At 40.8% G+C, this 22,633-nt stretch overlaps 1 protein-coding gene across 7 annotated transcripts in view; it reads left to right on the top strand.

Annotated features, from left to right (window-relative positions):
- ATRX (ATRX chromatin remodeler) overlaps positions 1-22,247 on the top strand; it is a 209,273-nt gene extending 187,026 nt beyond the window's left edge. For 5 of the 7 annotated variants that reach the window (XM_020964560.2, XM_020964564.2, XM_020964565.2 and 2 more), the window contains 6 exons: positions 12,368-12,517; positions 13,833-13,868; positions 14,481-14,606; positions 16,387-16,482; positions 17,831-17,959; positions 18,854-22,247. In XM_020964560.2, coding sequence (XP_020820219.1) covers positions 12,368-12,517; positions 13,833-13,868; positions 14,481-14,606; positions 16,387-16,482; positions 17,831-17,959; positions 18,854-19,135 — 819 coding nt within the window. In that variant the 3' untranslated portion in view covers positions 19,136-22,247. The remainder of the gene's footprint in view (positions 1-12,367; positions 12,518-13,832; positions 13,869-14,480; positions 14,607-16,386; positions 16,483-17,830; positions 17,960-18,853) is intronic. The other 2 variants (XM_020964563.2, XM_020964568.2) reach the window with 1 other exon arrangement.
- The last annotated feature ends 386 nt before the right edge of the window (positions 22,248-22,633 follow it).

The raw sequence follows: 22,633 nt of genomic DNA on the forward strand, positions 1-22,633 counted from the left end.
CATCATTTACACTCCCAACAACCAGTTCCTTCTTATTGGTGAGAAATAAATCCAAAATAACCATTCTTTTTGATAGTTGTCTACCTTTATTGTTGTTGCTTAGTTGTTTTTCAGTCGTGTCCAACTATTCATGACCCCATTTAGGGTTTTCTTGGCAAAGATTCTGGAGTGGTTTGCCGTTTCCTTCTCCAGCTCATTTGGCAGATGAGGAAACTGAGGCAAACAGGGTAAAGTGACTTGCCCAAGGTCACCCAGCTGGTAAGTGTCTGAGGCCTGATTTGAACTCAGGAAGACTCATCTTCCTGACTTCAGGCCAGGCCCTCAATCCACTGCACCACCTAACTGCCTTGATCCTCTACTTTTAGATGGATAAAATTTTAACTAAGGTAAATCAAGAACTTATTAGCTGTTCTGCATTTGGCAGAGAGAGAGAGAGCTCTAACAGTTATCTGGATAATCAAAGTCTCTTTTCTTATAGTCTCTGTTCTCAAACTATATGTTTTTTTGAGTGGAACTTTTTTTAGTTATCAGGTATTCATTTTCTCCCACCTCCATCCTCCATTGGAAAAAAGAAAAACAAAACTTGTAACATGTATGCATGGTCAGGCAAACTAATTCTTCCAGTGGCCATGTCCAAAAAATATATCTATCTAAATCTGAACCCCAAAGCTGTCACCTCTGTCAGGAAGTAGGTAACGTGTCTTCATCAATCCTCTGGAATCATTGCATTGGCCAGTGTTAAACCTTTCAGAGTTGTTCATGTTTAAGTTGTTCTTCTGGTTCTGCTCACTTCACTTTGCAAACAAGTCTTCCCAGGTTTTTTCTGAATCCATTCTTTTTATCATTTCTAGTGGCACAAGAGTATTCCATTACATTCATCTACTATAATTTGGATAGCCCTTCCTCAATTGACGGACACACGGTTTCTAATTCTTTGACACCACAAAAACGGCTCTCTCCAGCTATAGCTTGTCACTCTTGCCACATTTATAATATGTCCTGAATCTAATTCTTTCCAGGTAGTCTAGACTATATTTTTCTATCAGTCCATTGCATTTCTTTCACCCAAGGCCACCCTACAATGCTCCCTACTCCAGATTTCCTCACCAGACCTGTGGGTTCTTGGGTACAGGGAGCTCCTAATGAAGAAATTCCCTGCACCAGCTGTTTTGCAACTCATCACCTTAGAGAGTAGCCTGAGGCACTGACTGGTCAAGGGACCTAGCCAGGGTCATATAGCATTCGTTGGAGGCAGGTCTTTGTATCTGTCTCTGAGGTCAGCTCTGTCCACAATGCCATGCTGCTTCTCAATGTGCAGAAACTCTTTAGCTCCTTGGCACATGGATTTCATTTTCCCAGGTCAGCTCCCAGTGAGTTTTAAAAGCATGAATCTTGAACTTAGTTGCTTGGAATCTAGAATCTTTCTTTAGAGTGAGAGTCATGTAATATTTTTGTTTTGTCATTATCAGAGTATGTGCCTCATCTCCCTGGTAGACAGGTAGCCTATGGGGGCAGAGTCAATTTCTCATTTAAACTAGCACAGTTTTCTGGGAATAATAAGAGCTTAAGAAATGTTTGTTGAATAAATGAATGAAGGTATTTATCAAACAAATGATGTGGTATGTACATACTCACATGATGTGTTCTGAGTATTAAAATCTTGAGGTTCAGCATGATGTCAGGCTTAACCATTTGTTCATGTGGCAAATATATTTTTCACCTAAGTAGTCCTCTCTTTGCCCCCTGTCTTGCAAAATTGAATTTTAAATACTTGATAAGAAAATGCTGTGAGTATACCAAATGCTTTAAAATATTAATTACATTCATCCCCATTTGAATTTATCATTAGTTCTGTTTGATTAATTGAATTAGTCACCTTTAAAGAGTATTAATTATAAATCTGCTTTCCCTCAGCTTTCAAATTTTGTCACTTATTCAATGCAAAATAAAGTTTAAACAAGGAAAGCAAACATACATATTTGGATGTAATATAAACCACATTTTGATGACTTTGTTGGCCAAGCAAGTATGGATTATATTCCGTTTTGTTTTCAATAATATTGTTACTATGGCAACTGTTACATATGCAGGTTTTAAAGAACCTCTCCACGTGTTGTAAGTATTGTATATTGGACTGAGAGTTTGCATTGTATGAACTTTCTTTTTATAGCTTTTTCTGGGCTTATTAATTTCCACAAAACTTTTTCTTTGTATCCTGTTACCCATACCTTTCCTCTTTTAATTCCATTATGTACTTGTTGTATCCTAAGATTATATAGAGTTGTCATAGAGGTTGTATGCTAAACTATGGCTAAAAGGAAGAGACAAATGTGAATTTTGGTTTGTATGTTAGAAATCCTGTAACAACTTCTTCTCTTTTTTTAATTTTCTGTGTATGTGTGCCATACTCTGGGAGAAAAGAATTCTGATTTGAATGTAAAAGTCATGGTCTTTGGGGGTAGGGGGGAGAGTAGCTAGGAGGTTCAGTGGATAGAGAGCTGGGTCTGGAGTCAGGAAGACCTGAGTTCAAATTCAGCTTCTTACACTTCCTAGCTGTGTGACCCTAGGCAAGTCACTTCACCCTGTTTGCCCCAGTTTCCTCATCTGTAAAATGAGGTGAAGAAGGAATGGCAAACCACTCTAGTATCTTTACCAAGCACACCCCAAAATGGGATCACCAAGAGTCAGACACAACTGAAACAACTGAACAGCAACAAAAACCAAGCTAGTCTTATTGTGGCTAGGCTTGCAGCATACAGTGAATTAGCAGCACAGAATCAGAATAGGATCACATGCTGTTCCAGGATTAAGTTTGACCACTGCTGAATATTCATAATAATGATACTAATAACTAACATTTACATAGCACCTACTGTGTGCCAGGCACTTTTAGAAATAGTCTCTCATTTGATCTTCACAACAACTCAGGGAGGGTAGGTGCTCTTATGATCTCCATTTTACAGATGAGAAAAGTGAGGCAAACAGGTTGAAGTGACTTGCCCAAAGTCACACAGCTAGTATGTGTCTGAGGCTGGATTTGATTCATGACTCCAGGCCAGCTGTGGTTCTAGATTACTACCTGGATGTGCTCTAGGTATCTCAGGCTGAGAATATCTGAAACAGCAGTCATTATCCTTCCCCTTAAACCCATTCTGCCTTCAAATTGCCCTATTTCTCTTAAGGGTTTCACGATCCTTCTAGTCACCCATTTTCACAGCTTGAGTCATTTCTTCTTCCCTTTCCCTCCATTTCCTCCTATCCATTTAGTTGGAGAATCTCATCAGTTCTACATGCCTTTGTCTCTACTTATTTGGCCAACACACTGCTTCGCACCCTTATGCTTCTTGCTGGAACCATTGCAGTGGCTTCTCAATAGGTCTTGCTTCCAGTCTCTCTGTCTTCCAATCTGCCCTACCTCCATTGGCAAAAAGAGAATTTTCCATGGCTCACTATTGCCTTTAGGAAAAAATACAAAACTCTTGAGAGACTGGCTCCAACCTTACTCAGACACTCAGCATTCCAGTGCAACTGACTTACTTGCCATTCCAAACTCTCCTGTGGCTTTGCCCAGATAGTCTTTCGATACATTCCCTCCTTACCTCTGTCTCTTCAGCTTCTCAGCTGAAGCGCCACCTCTGTCATAGTCTTTCCTCATCCCCCTGCTGTTTAGCAGTTTCTCCCTCTTGGAATTATCTTGTAAGATCTGTTTAGATTTGGGGTCTCCCGGCATCCTTCCCAGCGCTTAGTACCATGCCTTGTATGTAGTAGGCACATTGCAAATGTTTGTGAAATTAGAATGGAAGCTCTCTGAGAGCAGGGACTGTTTTTGCATAGCACTGCCCGGGGGGGGCAACCCCCCCTTCTTCCCCTCCATGACACAGTGCCTGGCACATAGTAAGCTCTTAATAAAATAAATGAACAGATGTTGGGGATTTTTTTTTAACAAATAAAAGAAATAAATGCTTATTCAGTAGTACTTTTGTACGTTTGACAAAAGCACAAAAAGGATAGACATATATAAATATCTAGTTGAAACCCGCTAAAATTCAATCCAACAAGAGAAGGGTATGTATGCAAGAGAAGAATTCTTGTGGGGAGTATAATGTGCCTTGCCGTCAATGAAGAGCCTGGGGGGTATCACCAGGGAAATCCTGCCAACAAACCGCTTGACTAGAGGGACATGTGGCATTTCAAGCTTTGCAATCTTCCCTTCTACAAACAGAGAGAGGATATGTTGGCAACTGCCACATTCTTTCCCTCTAATCTGAAGATATTTTAAATGCCTGCTTGGGGAAGAGCATGGACTCCGCTATCAGCCACTCCCCAATGATCATGGTTGACCTGTTAAAGGACTTCTTATTCTTGGATGTGGGGAAAATCCCACTTTGGAGATTGGGAAGAAGCTTTCACTGGATGAAGATTTTTGGGAAAAAAAGGAGCAGAGCAAATGTTTCAAGGTATCATGTGGTGGAGAGATCACTGGAATTCAAATCAAAAGACTGAGTTGGAGTCCATTCTTCACCATTCTATGTAACTATAGACAAGTCACTCAGCTGTAGGCCTCTGCTTCCCCATTGTAAAATCAAGGGGCTAGCGAACAGGTATTCAGCTTACTGTGATTGATAGAAGGACTGGACTCAGGGTCCTCCTGGATTCTAAAACTGACTCTGCCACCAATAAGTCACATAAACTCCCTGACCTGGACCAGATGAACCAGAAGACCCTTTGTCATCCTAGGAGCATTTATAAAAATGCATTGATATTTCTGTAAAATTGAGAGTTTGGGCTAGGTGATTTCTGAATTTCCTTCCAGTTCTAACATTCTGGGATTCTTTATCCTTTAAGTTCTGTGCCTTTGTCAAAGGAAAATCTTCATCTTATCGCAAAGAATTCACTATAGCTGTCTGATTGGTCAAAACTTTACTTTGACCAAATCTGTCCCCATCTTCCCTCTGCTCCCCAAATGAAACCTGAGAGTAATAGTGGGAAAAGGATCTGTACACTTTGGAGTCAAATGATCTGGGCTCACGTCTTCACCTTGCTCCTTTCTAAGGTGTGACCTTGTCACTATCTCTGGCAGGCCTTAGTTTCCTTATCTGTAAATTAAGGGAATTAGACTAAGTAACCTCTTAGCTTACTTCTAACTCCAAGTCTGTAATCCTGTGATGGTTAAGAAATTAATAGCACCCTGAATATTTGTGTTCATTTAAAAAAATAAAATAAAATATTCAATGTCTAATATAGTAGTTAATATTTTATTTGGAAAAAAATTTTTATTGGTGCCTTTTGCCTTTACATCAGTCATTATACACACACACACACACACAAATACAAATGTTAATATAATTCCATTACATTTGTTACATGCTGATTTTTTCACCTTTTTTCTCTACTCCATATGTTCTTAAACGTTTTATAAAAGAAATTATACTGTTATTCATGTTTACCTTATGGTTACAAATAAACTAAGTCACAAAGGTTCAGTGGAATGGCAGAAGAGAGGAAGGAAAGAAGGATTTATTAAGCACCTACTGTAGGTCAGGCATGGGTGGCTAGGTGGTGCAGTGGATAGAGTGTGGGGCCTGGAATCAGGAAGACTCAGTTCAAGTCTAGCCTCAGACACGTACTAGTTGTGTGACCCTGGGCAAACCACTTCATCTTGTTTACCTCAGTTTACTCTTCTGTAAAATGAGCTGGAGAAGGAAATGGCAAACCACTCCAGTATCTTTGCCAAGAAAACCCCAAATGGGCTCACAAAGAGTTGGAAACTACTGAAAAATACTTAGCATGTATTTCAGGCATAGTGCTAAGCACTTTACAAATACTATCTCATCTGATCCTCACAACAACAACCCTAGGAGGTAAGTGCTATTATTATCCCCATTTTACAGATGAGGAAACTGAGGCAAACAGGTTCTGTGATTTGCCTAGTGACACACAGCTAGTAAGTGTTGAAGTAGGTTTTCAACTCAGATCTTCCTAGCTCTGGTGCTACCTCACTGCCTCCTAACTGACAGTGAACTCAAATGCTGGTTCAAAGTAACTAATTATTTCAGTAGACATTGCTTCCTTAGTAATTTGAAAGATTTGTCTTCTCTGTTGTGAAATAAAGTGTGAGAGCATAAGAACTAAGAACTGAGGAGTGGATTAAGAACTTTACTTATTGCCAGACAGCAATAAAGTTAGAGAACAACAAAATACTATTCACATTAGGTGAGTTGTAGAGAGGACTTTGACCCCTGCAATAAGCTTTTGTGTGTGTCTTTTTTTTTTTTAAACAGTTATTGTAAGGATTTGGCCAGAAGTTAGTTGGTTTTATTGTTCATTCCCTTGAATCTTGTTTGTGGGGAACTGTATAGCCCGTGAACAGAATATAACCTATGGAATGATCAGTTAAATGTGCTGAATAAAGTGCCTGTGCCAATAACATTGTCTGGGCTTTGTTACTTTATCTAGTGGTATTAAGTATCCTTCCACTCAACATCGTACCAGGCCAGTGGATGAGAAAGTATTATTAGCATTTTAAGAGTTCTGAGCCATTTTTTTACCTGGGCCTATCCCAGAAATATTTTTGCTTGTGCCCCCTGATGTGCTTGATTATCGTGGGGGCTAACTATGTTATCTGACATAGTTATGGGTATACAAATGGCTGTCAGAGTAAATAAATGAATTAGCCTTTCCTGTTAATGAGAGAGTTCATTACTTCATTAAGGCAGGAATTATCTGATGGATGTGTTCCTGAATGTTTATTGAGAAAAAATAAGTAGTTTTCTAAAGTTATATACTATTTTAAAGGCTACACAGGCTGCATCTCCATAGACCTAGATAGAAGAACAAATGGTTGTGGACACTACAGATATTCAAGAGAAGCATTAAGAGGTTGGCATCTTGCAGGGGAGAAAAAAAAAAAACAACATAGAGGCTTTTGCCTGATCTTCTCAGTGATTATCTGGATCTTCTTGCATTGTTAGATACCAGGCCAACTTCACCTGTATTTTACTTTCATTGTTAATGTATGCCCACTTAATTTAACCTCAGATGCAAATCTGTATTTTTACAAATTGCTTTAAAAGACCTTTAAAAAAAATTTTTTTTCAACTTGTATTGATATAAGTTTTTTTTTTTACATCACCTTCATTTCTGAACATATTCCTTCCTCTATCCTCAGTGAGCTGTCCTCTTATAACAAAGAATAAAAATGTAAGAGGGGAAAAAAGTTTTCAGCAAATAGCCATCAGGCCTGACAGTATTTCCAGTTCCTCACACCTATAATCCCCAACTTGTGCAATGAAGGGAGCTGTGTTTTCTAATCTCTTCTCTGAAGCCAAGCTTGGTCATTGTAATGACATAGCATTCTGGGCTTTTTTTCTTTTGCCTTTTACTTTGCTGACATTGTGTAAGAGGCAGCATGGCTTAGTAGAAAGAAAGCTAGCCTTTAAGTCTGGACAACCCTGGTCCAAGGCTTGCCGTCACACTGAGGGCAGCTCTCTAGGAGCAGGTGCAGATCTGCCTGGTAACGGTTCTGCTCCCTTCATCCTCCAACTTCCATTGGAGTCTTCTCATGCTTCTCTGTGTTCTATGTAGTCCTTTTAAAAAGGAGCCATAATTCTCCATTATAGTCATCTACCACATTTTTCTTTAGTCATTCCTCAGTTGATGGGCATCTACTTTTCTGTCCAGTTCTTTTCTATCACAAAAAAGTGCTGCAATGAATATTGTTGTGTATATAGCACCTTTTTTTTCCTGTCTTTGACCTTCATAGTTCAAAAGGTATGAGCATTTTAGTTTCTCTTTTAGCTCTCTTGAAATTTATTTTACATGAGTGGTTGTACCAGTCCAGTTCCACAAACAGTATGTTAATGTGTTGGTCACCTTTCAACATTGACTACCCCTATCTTTAAGGGCGCCTAGGTGGCTCTGCAGTGGATAGAGTGCCAGGCCTGGAGTCAGGAATACTCATCATCTTCCTGAGTTCAAATCTGGCCTTTGACATTTACTAGCGCTGGGTGACCTTGGGCAAGTCAACTTTACCCTGTTTGCCTCAGTTTCCTCATCTGTCAAATGGGCTGGAGAAGAAAATGGCAAACCACTCCAGTAGCTTTGCTAAGAAAACCTCAAATGGGGTCATGAAGAGTTGTACACGACTGAACAACAACATTCCTATCTTCTGTCACTTTTGCCAATTTTCAGGGTATGAAATAAGATTTGCATCTCTCTTAGTAAATGCAAAAGCCTTTGCTAATCTTTTACTTACTGTATGACAAGCACTGCATTAAGTTCTAGGGATACTAATAGTAAAAGCAAGACCAATCCCTGCCCTCAGGAGGCTTATATTCAAATATTGGAAGATAACATCTGTATAAGGGAGTAGTGGTTAGGGAAGAGTATATTTCTTGTTCAGGGAAATCACAGGGAATAATTAGTATAGGCAGCTGGTTAACATATCCTTTTCAGTAGTAGTGGTGGAAAGGGAGAGGGGCTGGAGGTTGTACAGGAAAGGCAATATGGCATGAAGATGACCAGAGAAAAAGAAGTTTCCTGATTCTGGGTCAAGTGAGATAGAATGAATTCACACCAAATATTAGTGCTTGGGAGCAATCTTTCAACATTGTTCCATTGATCTTCTTTTCCATTTCTTTACTTGTTCCAAATAATTGGAATCATATAGCTTAAGTAAAATCTGAGGTCTAAAGGTGCTATTCTCCCTTCATTTATACTTTTTTTCTTTAAGATTCTAGACTCTTTATTCCTCCAAATGAATTCTGTTGTTTCTTCTAGCCTGGAGCATGATCTATTCCAGCATGGAGCAGGAATTGGAAGAAGGCTTACAAAGAATTTATGCATGATGCTTGATACTGTAGATGGATGACAGGCAAACTAGATCCCAGTGCTTAAATTAATCTGAGTCCTTACAACCTGATTTGTGGTTGATGGGCTGGCTGACTGAAAGTAACTCAAATGTGAGGACTGTGTGTAACATCATAATGTTTCTCTCTGTTCCATTTAGAATAATTTACAGCTCTAATATTTGGGATTTGTCAAACCATTGCTTGACAAAAGTGGGCACATTGGACCCCTGGGGTTAATAGTCGATAAAGTAGTAGTTGTTGCGTGTATGTAAACATGAGTCTTTGGAGCAAGTTTCTGGTATACCAATATTTAGGTGTAAAATTATGGAAAACAGGGTTAGGGTATACTGCATGAACACTGGATTGGGCCTGTCCCTCCAGAAATGCATAGAAACAACAGTTGGAAAGAAAGACCTGGAGAAAAATGAAGTTGTGTATCTTAGAGTTGAGGGGGGGAAATTTTTTTTTCATCTAATTGAAAACAAACACAAGATATTTCATAATGGAATTCTCACATGACAGGAAGAATGGTGTTATCACCTCTGCCCAAATCTTCCTTGTGGTATGGATGAGAACCTGAGTTCTCTGTAAGTGCTGGCATGTCCTGTCATATTAGTCCCAGTGATAGACAGTGCATCTGTCATCTGGGGATTGTGCTAAGTTCATATTCTTCAGCAGGTTAACCACAGGGTGACACTAGGCCTGGCACAGAGCCAAAATGAATATTCTACATGTAGAATACCTTCTGGGTATGCCTCATCTCCCATCATCTTAGATGTAATTACCGAGCTGGTGCCATATGTAAATTCAGTCCTGGGTACCCAGACTGCTGTCCTGAATTCCCTCACACACAGCTCCCTGGTGTTTGAAGAGGAGACATTGAACCCAAACTGCCCTCTGTCATTGGTCACTAAAAGGTAGAGGCTCCACACATTTGGTGTCTGTGGGTAGGAATTTGTATCACCTGCTCCGTTAATCCCAGTGATGAAATGGGAACCTTCCTTGGTTACCTTTCCCCTACTCTCATCTCTATCCAGCTGAATCTTACCACTCCCTAGTCCCTTTCCATGCTTCGTTCTGGAACTTCTGTTTAATCATTAAATTTCCTTCCCCCTTGGATCTCTCCTTTTCACATTCCTTTCATCTTCTTGCACTCAAGGGAACTGGGCAATCCCCACAAGGCTCTCTCTAGTGCTGGTTGCTCCTGTCATGTGTGAAGGGCTTGCAAGAAGTTTCTGTTCCCTACTGTCCCCTTTAGACCTCCCTTCCACCATCATTTAGCAGCCTCTGTCAGGTTCATTCCATTCATCTGTCACCCCTTTCATATTCTTCTTTGTTATCTCTTTCTCCTTTCTCAGTTAGTTTACTGACTGACTCATAATCTTTCCTTATAACTATGCCTTCCTATGTATGTGGGAACTTCAGTATCCATGTTAATGGCCTCCCAGTTTATCAACCTCAATTCCCATGTCCTCCTCCTCTCAGCTGCCCCCCCAGAGATTGTCATGCCCTCATTCTCATCTCTGCCCATAACTGCCACCGCTAGATCTTGTTGTTGTCATTTCAGTAGTGTCTGACGCTTTGTGACCCAATTTGAGGTTTCCTTGGCAGAGATACAGGAGTGATTTGCCATTTCCTTCTCCTGTTCATTTGACAGATGAGGAAACTGAGGCAAATAGGGCGAAGTGACTTGCCCAGGGTCACACAGCTAGTAAATATCTGAAGCTAGATTTGAACTCAGGAAGAGAAGTCTTCCTGACTCCAGCGTGGCACCTAAGTGTCCTCCCCTTGATCTAGAACTCTGAAAGTCCCCTTTCTGATCAGTATTCTCTCCTTCCATCTCTTCTTTTCTTTCTGACCCAACTCTACATCCTCACCACAATCTCTGGTTTCTCTTATCACCCCTGCTTTGGTTCTCCCTTTTCTCTCTTCCCATCACTGAACCTATAATTGACCAGTTCAGCTATGCAGTGTCCTACCTTTCCCTTCCTTGTCCTCTTGTTCTACTCTCATTCATGCTTTGCCAGTCACCAGTCCTCAGTCATGCCACCCCGTCCCCCTCTTCTCTGCTCATACTCCTGAGTTGCCACGGATACTGAAGTAAATTTCTTTATTCTTTCATTTTGACCCTTAACTTTTGCTGTACAGCAAAGCTTTTATTCACCCTGGATTGTGTGTGTCTCTCTCCCCCCTCCCCCCATTCCCCTCAGTGCTGTTGCAGATGTTCCCCTTGATTTAAAGACCCTCTGGCTTCTTCCATTCCCTCTCAGCAGATGTGCATTCCTCTCTTCCAGTAGGAATCTGTCCCCTGTTCTCTCTCCCTTACCTCCATCCCCCACCCCACGTTTTAAAGCCTCTCGAAATCTTCACCCACTCTCCCCTCATTCATATTTCCTTGCCCAACCCTGCTTCTCTAGCTGGTCCTTTCAATCCATCCTCTCCAGGAGCTTGCTCTATTAATCTCCCCAATCTGTCTGTTGGCTATTTTTCTGCTGCTCATGAACATGCTCAGATTGACCTCTTCCTTCAAAGAAAAGCCCACAGTTGCTTCTGTTGTCATTCTACACTTCTCTTTTTCACTGCCAACCTCCAGAGAAACCTCTGTGTTCTCTCACTTCCCACTCTTTTCTCCGACCCTTGATGTTTGGCTTCTTATTCTACCGCTCAGTTGAAACTGTTTACTTAATTGTCAAATTCAGTGGCCTTTTCCCAGACTTCATCCTACCTGACATCTACGTAGCATTTGGCAACGTTGACCACCCTTTCCCGTTTACTAACACTCCTCTGGACTTTTGTGATGCTGTTCCCTTGTTTTTCCTCTTTATCTGTCTGACTGCTCCTTCTTAGCCTTCTCTGCTGGATCATTCTTAATATCACTTCCCCTAAGACTCTGTCCTGATTTCCTCTTCTTTTCTCTCTATATTCTCACTTGATGATCTTATTAACTCCTACGAATCCAGTTGCCATTTCTTTGCAGATGATTCTCAGATCTATATATCTATCCCTAATCTCTCTGCTGAGATCCAGTCCCATCTTACCAATTACATAGTGGATTTCCAGTTTGGTCTTCTGTAAGCATCGCAAACTTTACAGAAGAGATTTGGGGGAGCCACATTAGTTGTCTTCAGGTATTTGCAGGATTTCTGTTTGGCACCAAAGGATAGAGCCAGGGGCAGTGACAGAACAAGACTAACCAATCCCCTCTCTACATGGTAGCTCTGTGCCTTCTACACGCTTAACACACCTAGTCCATTCACCAGATCCTCATATGGCATGGGCATGTCACAATCGGTAGCCATGAGAGGAGTGCCCAAGCCCTTGAAGTAGTGGGGTCCTCTGTATTGTTGGGTATTTCCTAGATTTGTTATTACCATTCTTTTTTTTTCTTTTTCTTTTTTTTAAATAGTACTACCAGGATAAGTGTCCTGTGCCAACAGTTAACGCAGAAGTTCTCAGTGTTGTGGCATGCATTTTATTGCAAGAACTTCATGCTCTATCACTTCTTTACATCTGAACAGGACACAATCCTTGCGGAATTGCTTCAGATACATAAAGAACATATTGTAGGATATCATGAACATGATTCTCTTTTGGACCACAAAGAGGAAGAAGAGTTGACTGAGGAAGAGAGGAAAGCGGCTTGGGCTGAATATGAAGCTGAAAAGAAGGTAAGGCCACCCCCTTTCCCAGTGGCAAATGGGGTCCTCATTTAGAATCTGACCATTTGGAGCAAGGGCCCAGTGAGGGGTATTCCTTGGAGAAGAAATAGAGGTTGATAGAATCTACAATTGGGGCAGCTAGGTGGCGCTGCAGTGGATAGAGTTCCAGGCCTGGAGTCAGGAAGACTCATCTTTGTGAGTTCAAGTCCAGCCTCAGACACTTCCTAGCTGTGTGACCCTGGGCAAGTCACTTCACCCTGTTTGCCTCAGTTTCCTCATCTGTCAAATGAGCTGGAGAAGGAAATGGCAAACCACTCCATTACCTTGCCAAGAAGCCCCAAATGGAGTCATAAAAAGTCAGTCACAACTGAAACTGTTGAACCACAGTATCTAAAATTGGAAAGGATCTTCCAGGCTATATGGCATAGTGGGGAGTTCCTGCTAGATTGGGAAACAGGACTCCTGGGTTTGAATCCCAACTCTTTTACTTACTAAGTAGTAAGTAGGTACTAAGTAATTATAGTTTAAAACTAAGTAAGTAATACTAAGCAAGTAAGTATTAAGTATGCTATTGGACAATCACTGATTGCCTCCCCCTCCTCAATTCCTCTCTTTAAAATTATGGGGATTGAACATCTTCTTAAATCGCCTAAAGCTGTAAATCTGTGATCCTATAAACTGAGGTTTATAGGTGAAATTACTTAGCCAAAATCAACCAAGTTCATAGCAGAGTTGAGAAGCAACATGGTACAGTGGAAAGAGCACTGGTTCTGGAGTCAGGAGCTGGGTTCCAACCTTGCTGGTCACATACGATTTGTGTGGCCTTGGACAAGTCACTTCACCTCTCTGTGTCAGTTTCCTTATCTGTAAAATAAGGGAGTTGGACTCAGTTACTCTAAGGTATCTTCTGACTCTCAATCTGTGATGCTCTATTTTGAATTCTGAATCCTGTGCTCTTTCCACTACCTGCCTCTTTCCGCTTTCCATACTTTCCACTATCCTGCCTTTCCCAAATGCCATGGAAAAGTATCGGGGTCTCATGGGGGCCTAATAGAAATTAGGCAGGGCCTAAAGGAAGCCATGGAGGGGAGGGGTGGGTGGGCAGGCGGGGAAAGGGTGGGTGGGGGGTGGGGACAACTGACCAATATTGAATCCTCTCAAGTTTATGTGTTCCCAGTTCATAGACTTAAAGACTGTTAGAACTTAGAAGGACTTTAGAGATCATCTAATCCAACCCCCCTCACCTCACAGATGAGGAGACTGTATAGGGTAAAAACCTGGTTATTCTCCATTCAATCCATGGTTTCCCATTGCTTGCTAACAGGAGAAGATTACTGCATTGAGGGGCATGGATGAACAGGTACCAGCTATATTTACTAATACCCCAACTCTAGTTACAGTAAGTCTAATTATTCAGGTCTTGGTCGATGTTCTGTTAGCCTATTTATGATGAAAACTAAGTTATTACAGAAAGTGTATCAGGATATGGGTGCAGATTCTATTATTGGCTACTACTCAGTCTACAACAGTTAACTTTCTTTTTTTTAAAACAAAAAAGTTTTAAAAGTTATGATTTTTTAAAAATCCATTTAAAGATGAATTTTAGTAAAAATGTATATGTCCAGTCATGGGAAAAGTTGCCTTAATATTGCATCCTTTTTAAACTCCCCAAAATTTGTTGTGCCAAAACCTCTGTGGCCTTCATATGATGCTATAGTTGTCATCAGAATTCTCTGAAAAATCCAGTTCTGTGGGAATCTCAAAAAAAAAAAAAAAGAGGGGCGCGTTTGCAGGTTAAAGCTTTCTATGTAATAAGATCTTGGTTTCGGCTGAAAAAGGACTTTTGTTTGTGTGTGGAAGAGTGTTAATAATTTGCTAGATCTGAGACAAGTAGATTCTTTTTCAAACACAATGGTGATGCAGAATTTAAAGGTTTTAAGTATGTGAAAAATGATTTCTGGATTTTTTTTAGGGGCTCACCATGCGCTTCAACATGCCAACTGGGACCAGTTTACCTCCGGTCAATTTCAACTCTCAAACCCCATATATTCCTTTCAATTTGGGAGCCCTGTCAGCAATGAGTAATCAACAACTTGAGGTGAGTTGTGGAGTAAGAAATATGGATATGTAAAGGCATCTTTTAAATGTCCTAGAGTTGAGTGCTTCTCAAAATGTTTCCTATGAATAGATCATAGATAATAATGCAAGAAAGTTTTCTTCTGTTCTTAAACCATTCCAAATCTCTCTGCTGACCTGCAGTCTTACATCTCCAACTGTCTTTCAGACACTTCAAACTGGGTGTCCAGCAGGTGTCTTAAACTCAACATGTCCAAAACAGAACTCCTCATCTTTCCCCAAAAGCCTTCCCCACTTCCTACCTTCCCTATTACCGTGGAGGGCAACACCACCCTCCCAGTCCCTCAGGCTGACAATGAAGGAGTCATCCTGGATTTCTCAGTGTCTCTTACCCTCCTCCCCCATATGCCAAGGCCTTTTGATTTCACCTTTGCAACATTTCTCAAATGTGTTCCCCTCTCTCCTCTGACACTGCTCCCACTGGTGCAATTCCTCATCACCTCGTGCCTTGATTATTGTAATAGCTGCTAGTGGGTCGTCCTGTCCCAGGTCCCTCCCCACTCCAATCCATCCCCCTTGCAGCCACCAAAGTTATTTTCCTAAAGTGTGGGTCTGACCATGTCACTCCCTTTCTCAATAAACTCCAGTGACTCCCTATCACCTCCAGGAGAAAATACAAAATCCTCTGCTTGGCATTCAGATCCCTTCCTAACCTAGCCCCCTCCTACCCTTCCAGTCCTCTTACACCTTACTCCCCAACATGTGCTTTTGAATTAGCTGACACTGGCCTCCTGGCTGTCCCCCATGCCTGGAATGCTCTCTCTCCTCCACTCTGGCTACTGACCTTCCTGGCTTCCCAGCTAAAATCCCATCTCCTACAGGAAGCCTTCCCCAAGCCCTCTTAATTCCAGCGCCTTCCTTCTATTAATTATTTCCTATTTATCCTGTATATAGTTTGCTTTGTATATATTTGTATGTTGTCTCCCCCATTAGATTTATAAGGTTCTTGAGGGCAGAGACTGTCTTTTGTCTCTTTTGTGTATCCCCAGTGCTTAGTACAGTAGCTGACACATAGTAGGAGCTTAATCTTTATTGAATGAACAAATGAATGAATGAACCAACCTAATATGTTAAAACCTGTTTATGAAACAGGTGGAACCTGATAGTAGCTAGATTTGTATTAGCCAGTAATTTCATTATAGCCCAGTAGGGCAACTTAATGGCTGGGGAAATAACACTTCAAATTGTGCTATTATCATCATTATTATTTTAATAAACCAATATCAATTTGAGTTTTTCATTGCATATGGGTTGGAATTTATGAATGAGTTTATGTTGTGATATAGTGCTGCTGCAGATATGTAATAGGGCTGTGATGTTATGGACCTGAAGTGTTTTAAAGCTGTGGGATAGATTGTGAAGTAATGGTGCTAGAATTGAATCCTAAATTTGTCAGTAATGTAATAGCTTTACTTTCGAGGAAGGCATCCTGTTTTTGGTAGTGGGGAGAGGGGATTTGTTTTAAACCTAAGATTCCCATGGAATTTGTTATCTTCCTACCATATCCACTCCTTTAGATTGGACCTTTTCTTCCATATTATCAGCCATGAATTTGGCTAGGACATTCAGTTGTAAAACAAATTTACAAAATAAGCCTGGTAAATTGGGGAGTGGAAGCCTCCCTAGTGTTCTTGACAACGTACTATGGTGCTTTGCTCACTCATTTTTTTGCTTTAATAACTAACATACTGTTAGCTATTGTATACATGTTGGTTGGATTTAACGTAACTGAATTCTTCCAGGACCTCATTAATCAAGGCAGAGAAAAGGTTGTAGAAGCAACAAACAGTGTGACAGCAGTGAGGATTCAGCCCCTAGAAGACATCATTTCAGCTGTAGTGAGTTACATAGACATTGTCTCTTATGCTTTCCTCCCCACCTTGAATAGATTTGTTTGCTTGAGGGCAAAGTAGGTAGTTTACCTAGAGCCTCTGAAAAATCATTTTGCTCCCCTTTTAAAAGTTTGTATGACAAAAAAACTATGATAAAGACCTCCTCTGGTGCGCGTGCGCGCGCACACACACACACACACACACACACACACACACACACACACACACACATATATTCTATATAGTAAGAAGACAGTGGGACTTGGAGCCAGAAAGACCTGAGTTCAAATTCCACCCCAGACACTCACTCACTAGCTGTGGGACCCTGGGCAAATGACTTCATCTTTATTGACTGTTGGTTTCCTTATTTCTAAGATGAGGCTTAATGGTACCTGCAGCACCTACTTTTCAAAGTTGTTGTGAGAATCAAATGAGATAATAAATAGAAGCAGTTTCCAAAACTGAAAGGACTGTGTAAATGTCATCCTTTGTTATATCTGAGTCTGGCCTGGCTCTGCCTACACAGAGAGGTGGTCATTTTGATCTTCCTTCTATTGATTGAAGTCTATTAACTTATCAAAGGCACCTGCTGAAGGGCCAGCAAAGCAGAAATACTCAGGCATATAATGACCTTGATCTGGTCCAGCTGGGGAGGGGGAGAAGCTCCCATAAAGGGTTTTTTGGATTATTGTTTGACTAGTTTTACTCAAAATGTAACCTACACAGTTTAAAACATCTGGTAATTCACTTCATTATTTCTTTACCTTTTCTATCAGATGTAATTCTTACTGTACCGTATTAGTAACAAGAACAGTACTGGTGCATTGAAGATTTCTTGGTAGTTAAGGGAAAAAAATTTGGTGTCAAAAAAGGAAATGAATGGATCTGGGTCTATGAAAACTGTTACTATTATAATTAACATTTGTATGGCACTTAAGGGTGTTGTGGTTTTTGTTGTTGTTTTTTACAAAATTCTTTAACTCCATAGCCCTGTAAAATAGTATTACAGATGGAGAAACTGAGACTCAGAGAGATGAAGGGACTTGCCCAGAGCCACACAGCTTGTGTCTGAACTGGGATTTGAACCAGGACATTAACCAGCCAGAGAAATGTGTGCCTTATTTCCTCTCTCTGGTGCTTTTGTACATCTGGGGTGATCAGCCTAATTGAAAGTCACTATTTAAATGAATCAGTGCTTAGTCTGGGACACTCCATTTTTGAACCGTTGTGGCCCCTGGGTCAGTGCTCCAAAGGAATAGCTTTTTAAGTCTCCTGTTTGCAGTCTTTGCAGTGTTAGAAGTTCTGCAGAGTGAATTGCTGTTGTCTAGGACTAAATCCAATCTTTTCCATTTAGTGGAAGGAAAACATGAATCTGACAGAAGCCCAAGTGCAAGCTTTGGCATTAAATAGACAAGCCAGCCAGGAGCTTGATGTGAAAAGGAGAGAAGCAATCTACAATGATGTATTGACAAAACAACAGATGGTAAGAGTTCCCTGAGTCTTTAAATTGTACTTTATTCTATTGAATTGAAACTGATGGATGTGAAAAAGTATATGCCGTGGAGATTGTCTGTTGTTGGGTCTTCCTGGGAGAAAGCCCAGCCACAAGTTGAAAACCAGGTTGGTTCTCCTTGATATTACTTCATTTATGAAATCGTCTAGGCCACAATTTTCCTTTAGTTTCTCTAACTTAGACCGTATTAACCTTCCCCCACAACATGCATCCTTGTCTATACATTCAGTTTGGAAGACTAGGAGGTGGGACTGCTGTCTAAGATATCTTATCCCTCCAGCCCCCCTTTTAAAACTACATTAGAATCATTTTTTATGCCAGTGTAGTATCTGGGAATCCTTTCTTGCTGGTCGGTCCTTACCAAGGCATCCCTTTGCCAGCCGTTGGCCTCTCCCAAGCCACTTTTGATTCTTGGCTTCAGGGAATTTACCTTGGGTAACCCTGGGTTGCTGTGTGGTTTTAAGTGTTTGGGGTGCTAATTATCCCAACTGGAAGTGCTTTTTCTCTGTCGGTGTTTTTCTCTAGAAATATTTATTTGTTCATCAATATATGAGATTTTCAAAGAGATGACAAAGGAGACCTGCTGTAACTAATACTTGGGAGTAATCCCCCCCCCCAGCTGTCGAGCTGGTCACTATAGCAACTAAACTAAATGCTGCTTTGCAATACAATGGTTGAGTCATTAAGAGAACTTAGTCCTAAATGGTGTTTCTGCGGTGGTTTTTCCTTTTGGGCTGGTCCTTGGGCCCCCCTGCCCCAGCTTCTGCCCCTCCCCCCCTCTCTCCCTCTCCCCTCCCCCATGACCCGTGGCTTCCAGCCGGACTCTGGGTCTGGGATGGTTACAGCTCCACTTTGTGTCCGCAGTTAATCAGCTGCGTTCAGCGGATCCTGATGAACCGGAGGCTGCAGCAGCAGTACAATCAGCAACAGCAGCAACAGATGTCTTATCAACAAGCAGCCCTGAGTCACCACCTCATGATGCCAAAGCCTCCGAATTTAATCATGAATCCTTCCAACTACCAGCAGATTGATATGAGAGGAATGTATCAGTCGGTGGCTGGTGGTCTGCAGCCTCCACCACTGCAGCGTGCGCCACCCCCGATGAGAAGCAAAAATCCTGGACCTTCCCAAGGGAAATCAATGTGATTTTGCACGAAGAGCTAAAAGGATTGTTCAAATTAAAGAAAGAAAGATCTTTTATTTTTTTAGGAATCAATGGCTTAACAGAACTCAACTGTATAAATAGTTTGGTCCCCTTAAATTACATGTTCCATATTAGCTTTTCGATTTTCTTTAAATAGGACAGACCATTTCTCCCTGACATTGGTCAGTAACGTTGCCTAGAATCTTCTTACATGTGTTGAGTACAGGAGAGATTTCAAATTGTTTTCAGTGAAAACAAGCCCTTCCATGACAGTAGCAGCTCCCCAGGTTTCCTCTCTAAACTCCTCTGCCTGCTTTTGGCTATCATGCCATCATTATGAGTTTAAGCAGCTTAGGAAAGAATACAAATTTCCGAGTGTATACACACACACACACACACACACACACACACACAGCTGAGTTCTTAATTAGAGTTGATTCCTCAAATTAGGGATTGCTTTTTGTACCTAATCAATTTCTTGATTAAAGTGACAGAAATGGTTTTAGAGTCCTTTTGACTGAAGTCTGAAACTGGGCTTTTGCTAAGCCTGTATTGATTCAACAATTTAGAAGCTGAGGGTTCTCTTATAACACACAGGATTGAGTGCAATATCTTAAATCCCACTGCTCTGACCCTTTCGAGTCCTGCACTTCCAATTTTTCCAACAGCCTTAAGTACAGCTTCCGAAGAATTTGCTATTCTTCTCTAGTCTTTCTGCCATTTAAAATTTGCACTTATATGTGCTGGAATTATTGATAAACTTCAGGGTTATGGGTTATCTTCCATATATTAATATTTTCTCTCTTACTCTCTCCCCTTTCCTCCCCCTACTACTTCTCCTTTCCAATTTATGTGTCTCCTCTTCCTTTATCTGTGGGTCCGTCTATCTGTCTGTCTGTCCATCCCTCACTCCCCCTCTCCCCCCTCCCTTCTCTTTCTTTTCTCTTTCTCTCTCCCCTTTGGCACTGACACAAAGCACACGCAGATCACGTATCTTCCACATATTAATAATTTTTCTTCCTCTCTCCCTCCCCTTTTCTCTCCTTCCCACTCTTTCTCCCTCACTTATCCATCTCCCTCTTCTCTTTCTCCTTTTCTCTCTCCTTCCCTCCTCCTCCCCGCCCCCCATTTTACCCTCTCCCTTTACCCTCCCCTCCCTTCCTTCTCCCTTTTTTCTCTCTACCTCCTCCGTCTGTCTGTCTGTCTGTCTCTCTCTCTCTCTACCCCCTCCCCCCCTCTCCCTCTCCCCTTAGGCACTGACACAAAGCACACGATGATCACGCTTGGTGCCGGTGCTGGTGCTTCATCCTGTTGCTGGCAACGGGGTACAGGCCAAGAAAATCCAGCTCCAAGCATTTAAGGGTTAAGCCAGTAATGGTGGTTGTTAGGTTCACACCCTGTTTTATAAACAACATCAAAATGGCAGAACTACTGCTGATGTTCAGTTCATAGGAGGAATGTGCTTAAACAATTTCCAGTGCTGTCAGTATTGTGAAATCATTCCTCTTTGAGATAAGAATCTCTGGCTTCCGTGCTCTTCTCTCCTCTTCTCTCAACGCCACCTCCCACCGTACTAACCCCCACTTAGGTTTTCCTAGGAACATGAGTTATTTTTTTTGTTAAAGGTGAATTTAGACCTTTGAGTTCCCACTTATATGAGTTTTATTAAGTTAATACCCCATCATATGGTTTTACTGAGAAACCAATCTTTTAATTCTGTTCTTTTAATCAGTATTGTAAACCAACCATCTTTTTTTTGTGTAAAATTTTTTGATGGAGTATCTACAAAAAAATGATTATTAGAATATAGAAGAAAACTCAACATGTTTGAGATGGTGGCGTAACAGGTAATAAACTGCTAAAGAATTACAGAGGGGGAAAAAAGCTTGACAGCATAGGCGCTAAGTGTTATTGGACTCCACATGAGTTGCCGACATTAGCTAAAACTGTTTGAGTTATTTTAATCATTCTTGAATGATTTCAGTTTTATGTTTGGAAAGAACTAGTATTTTGACATCTAAAATATTGTGAGTGACTTCATTTTTGTGAAGTTTTCAATTTTGGTTTGTGATATAAAATTTGTGAGGTCTGGTGGTGCAAAAGCAGCTAAAACAGATTTTTTTTTTTAATAAAATTTCTTCTGTGGTGAAATGTCCCTGAACAAACTTTCATGTATTGGGATGCTTTGGCCAGTTGTTCATCAGATTTAGTGAATTTGGGATGTTGGGGGAAGGAGAACCCAACATGCATTCGATTTGGAAGAAATGACAAATTGAAGTGTATGAGACAAATATTTGAAGACAGTCTATCCCATTGATGTGTTCTGAATACTGTAAATAGGATCTACCAGACCTGGGAATTTGCATTGAGGTCTTATTTTTTGGCTCAGAGACTTAGATGTGGAAGTTTTAGGCAACATTTAAAAGAGATGTTTTTCACCATGGATGAAATTAGGTATTAAAAGAAGAATAACAGATAGGAGAAGGGATTTGGAAATAAAACTTGGACCACTTTACATGCAGTCTTCTCACTTGGCTTTTTAGCTGCATACTATGTGCTTTGAATATAACACCAAGCTTTAACAAATATTTAAAGACAAATACACCATTAAGATAATAAAACTCATTTTTGTATTTGTTTTAGATGTTTTAACTAGTTGCAATGGCTTAAAAATGACAATTTAAAATGTTGCTTGTAATACAATTTTGCCTGCGAAATTCTCCACATTTTGTAACCTGTTTCTTCCTTTGGATGTAAAGCGTTTTTGCTTAGTATTGTGAGATTGTATATGTTTTGTCCCAGTTGTATAGTAATGTTTCAGTCCCATCAACCAGCTTTGGCTGCTGAAATCATACAGCTGTGAAGACTTGCCTTTGTTTCTGTTAGACGGCTTTTCAGTTCTGTATTCAATATCTTAAGTACTGTAGAAAAGATGTCCACCTCTTCCTCTAAGGCTGTTTTGTAATATATATATAAGGACTGGAATTGTGTTTTTAAAGAAAAGCATTCAAGTATGACAATAGACTATCTTGTGTTTTCACCATTCAAAGTGCTGTTTAGTAGTTGGACTTTAAACTATTTAATATCATTTAATAAAGTGACCAAAATACATCATTCCCTGGACTTCCCTTTTCATTATTTTGAAGCCCCATGAACAGCATGGTCCATGGAAAATTGGCAGCCGTCAGTGTTCCCATGGGGCACTCAGTTACTCGTAGTTGGGGAGAGGGGTACAGAGACAATATTAAAATATCTCTAATTTTAAGGTGAGTTTGCCTAAGGAAGCTAGCTTGTGCATGCTTGTGCCTGCACATGCACGCACACATGTACGTTGGCACAGTTCAAATCCCAGGTCTGACACTAGCTGTGCCCTGAGCAAACCATTTAACCCATATGTGCCTCCCTAAGATTGACCTGCTAATCTTGGAGGTTGCCAGCTGTGTTGGTGGATAGAGTTCCCACACTGGAAGGTCTCCATGCCACTAAAATCCAGCTCTTTC

Source organism: Phascolarctos cinereus, unplaced genomic scaffold, assembly GCF_003287225.1.
Source record: "Phascolarctos cinereus isolate Bilbo 61053 unplaced genomic scaffold, phaCin_HiC Scaffold_8;HRSCAF=390, whole genome shotgun sequence".
NCBI lineage: Eukaryota > Metazoa > Chordata > Mammalia > Diprotodontia > Phascolarctidae > Phascolarctos > Phascolarctos cinereus.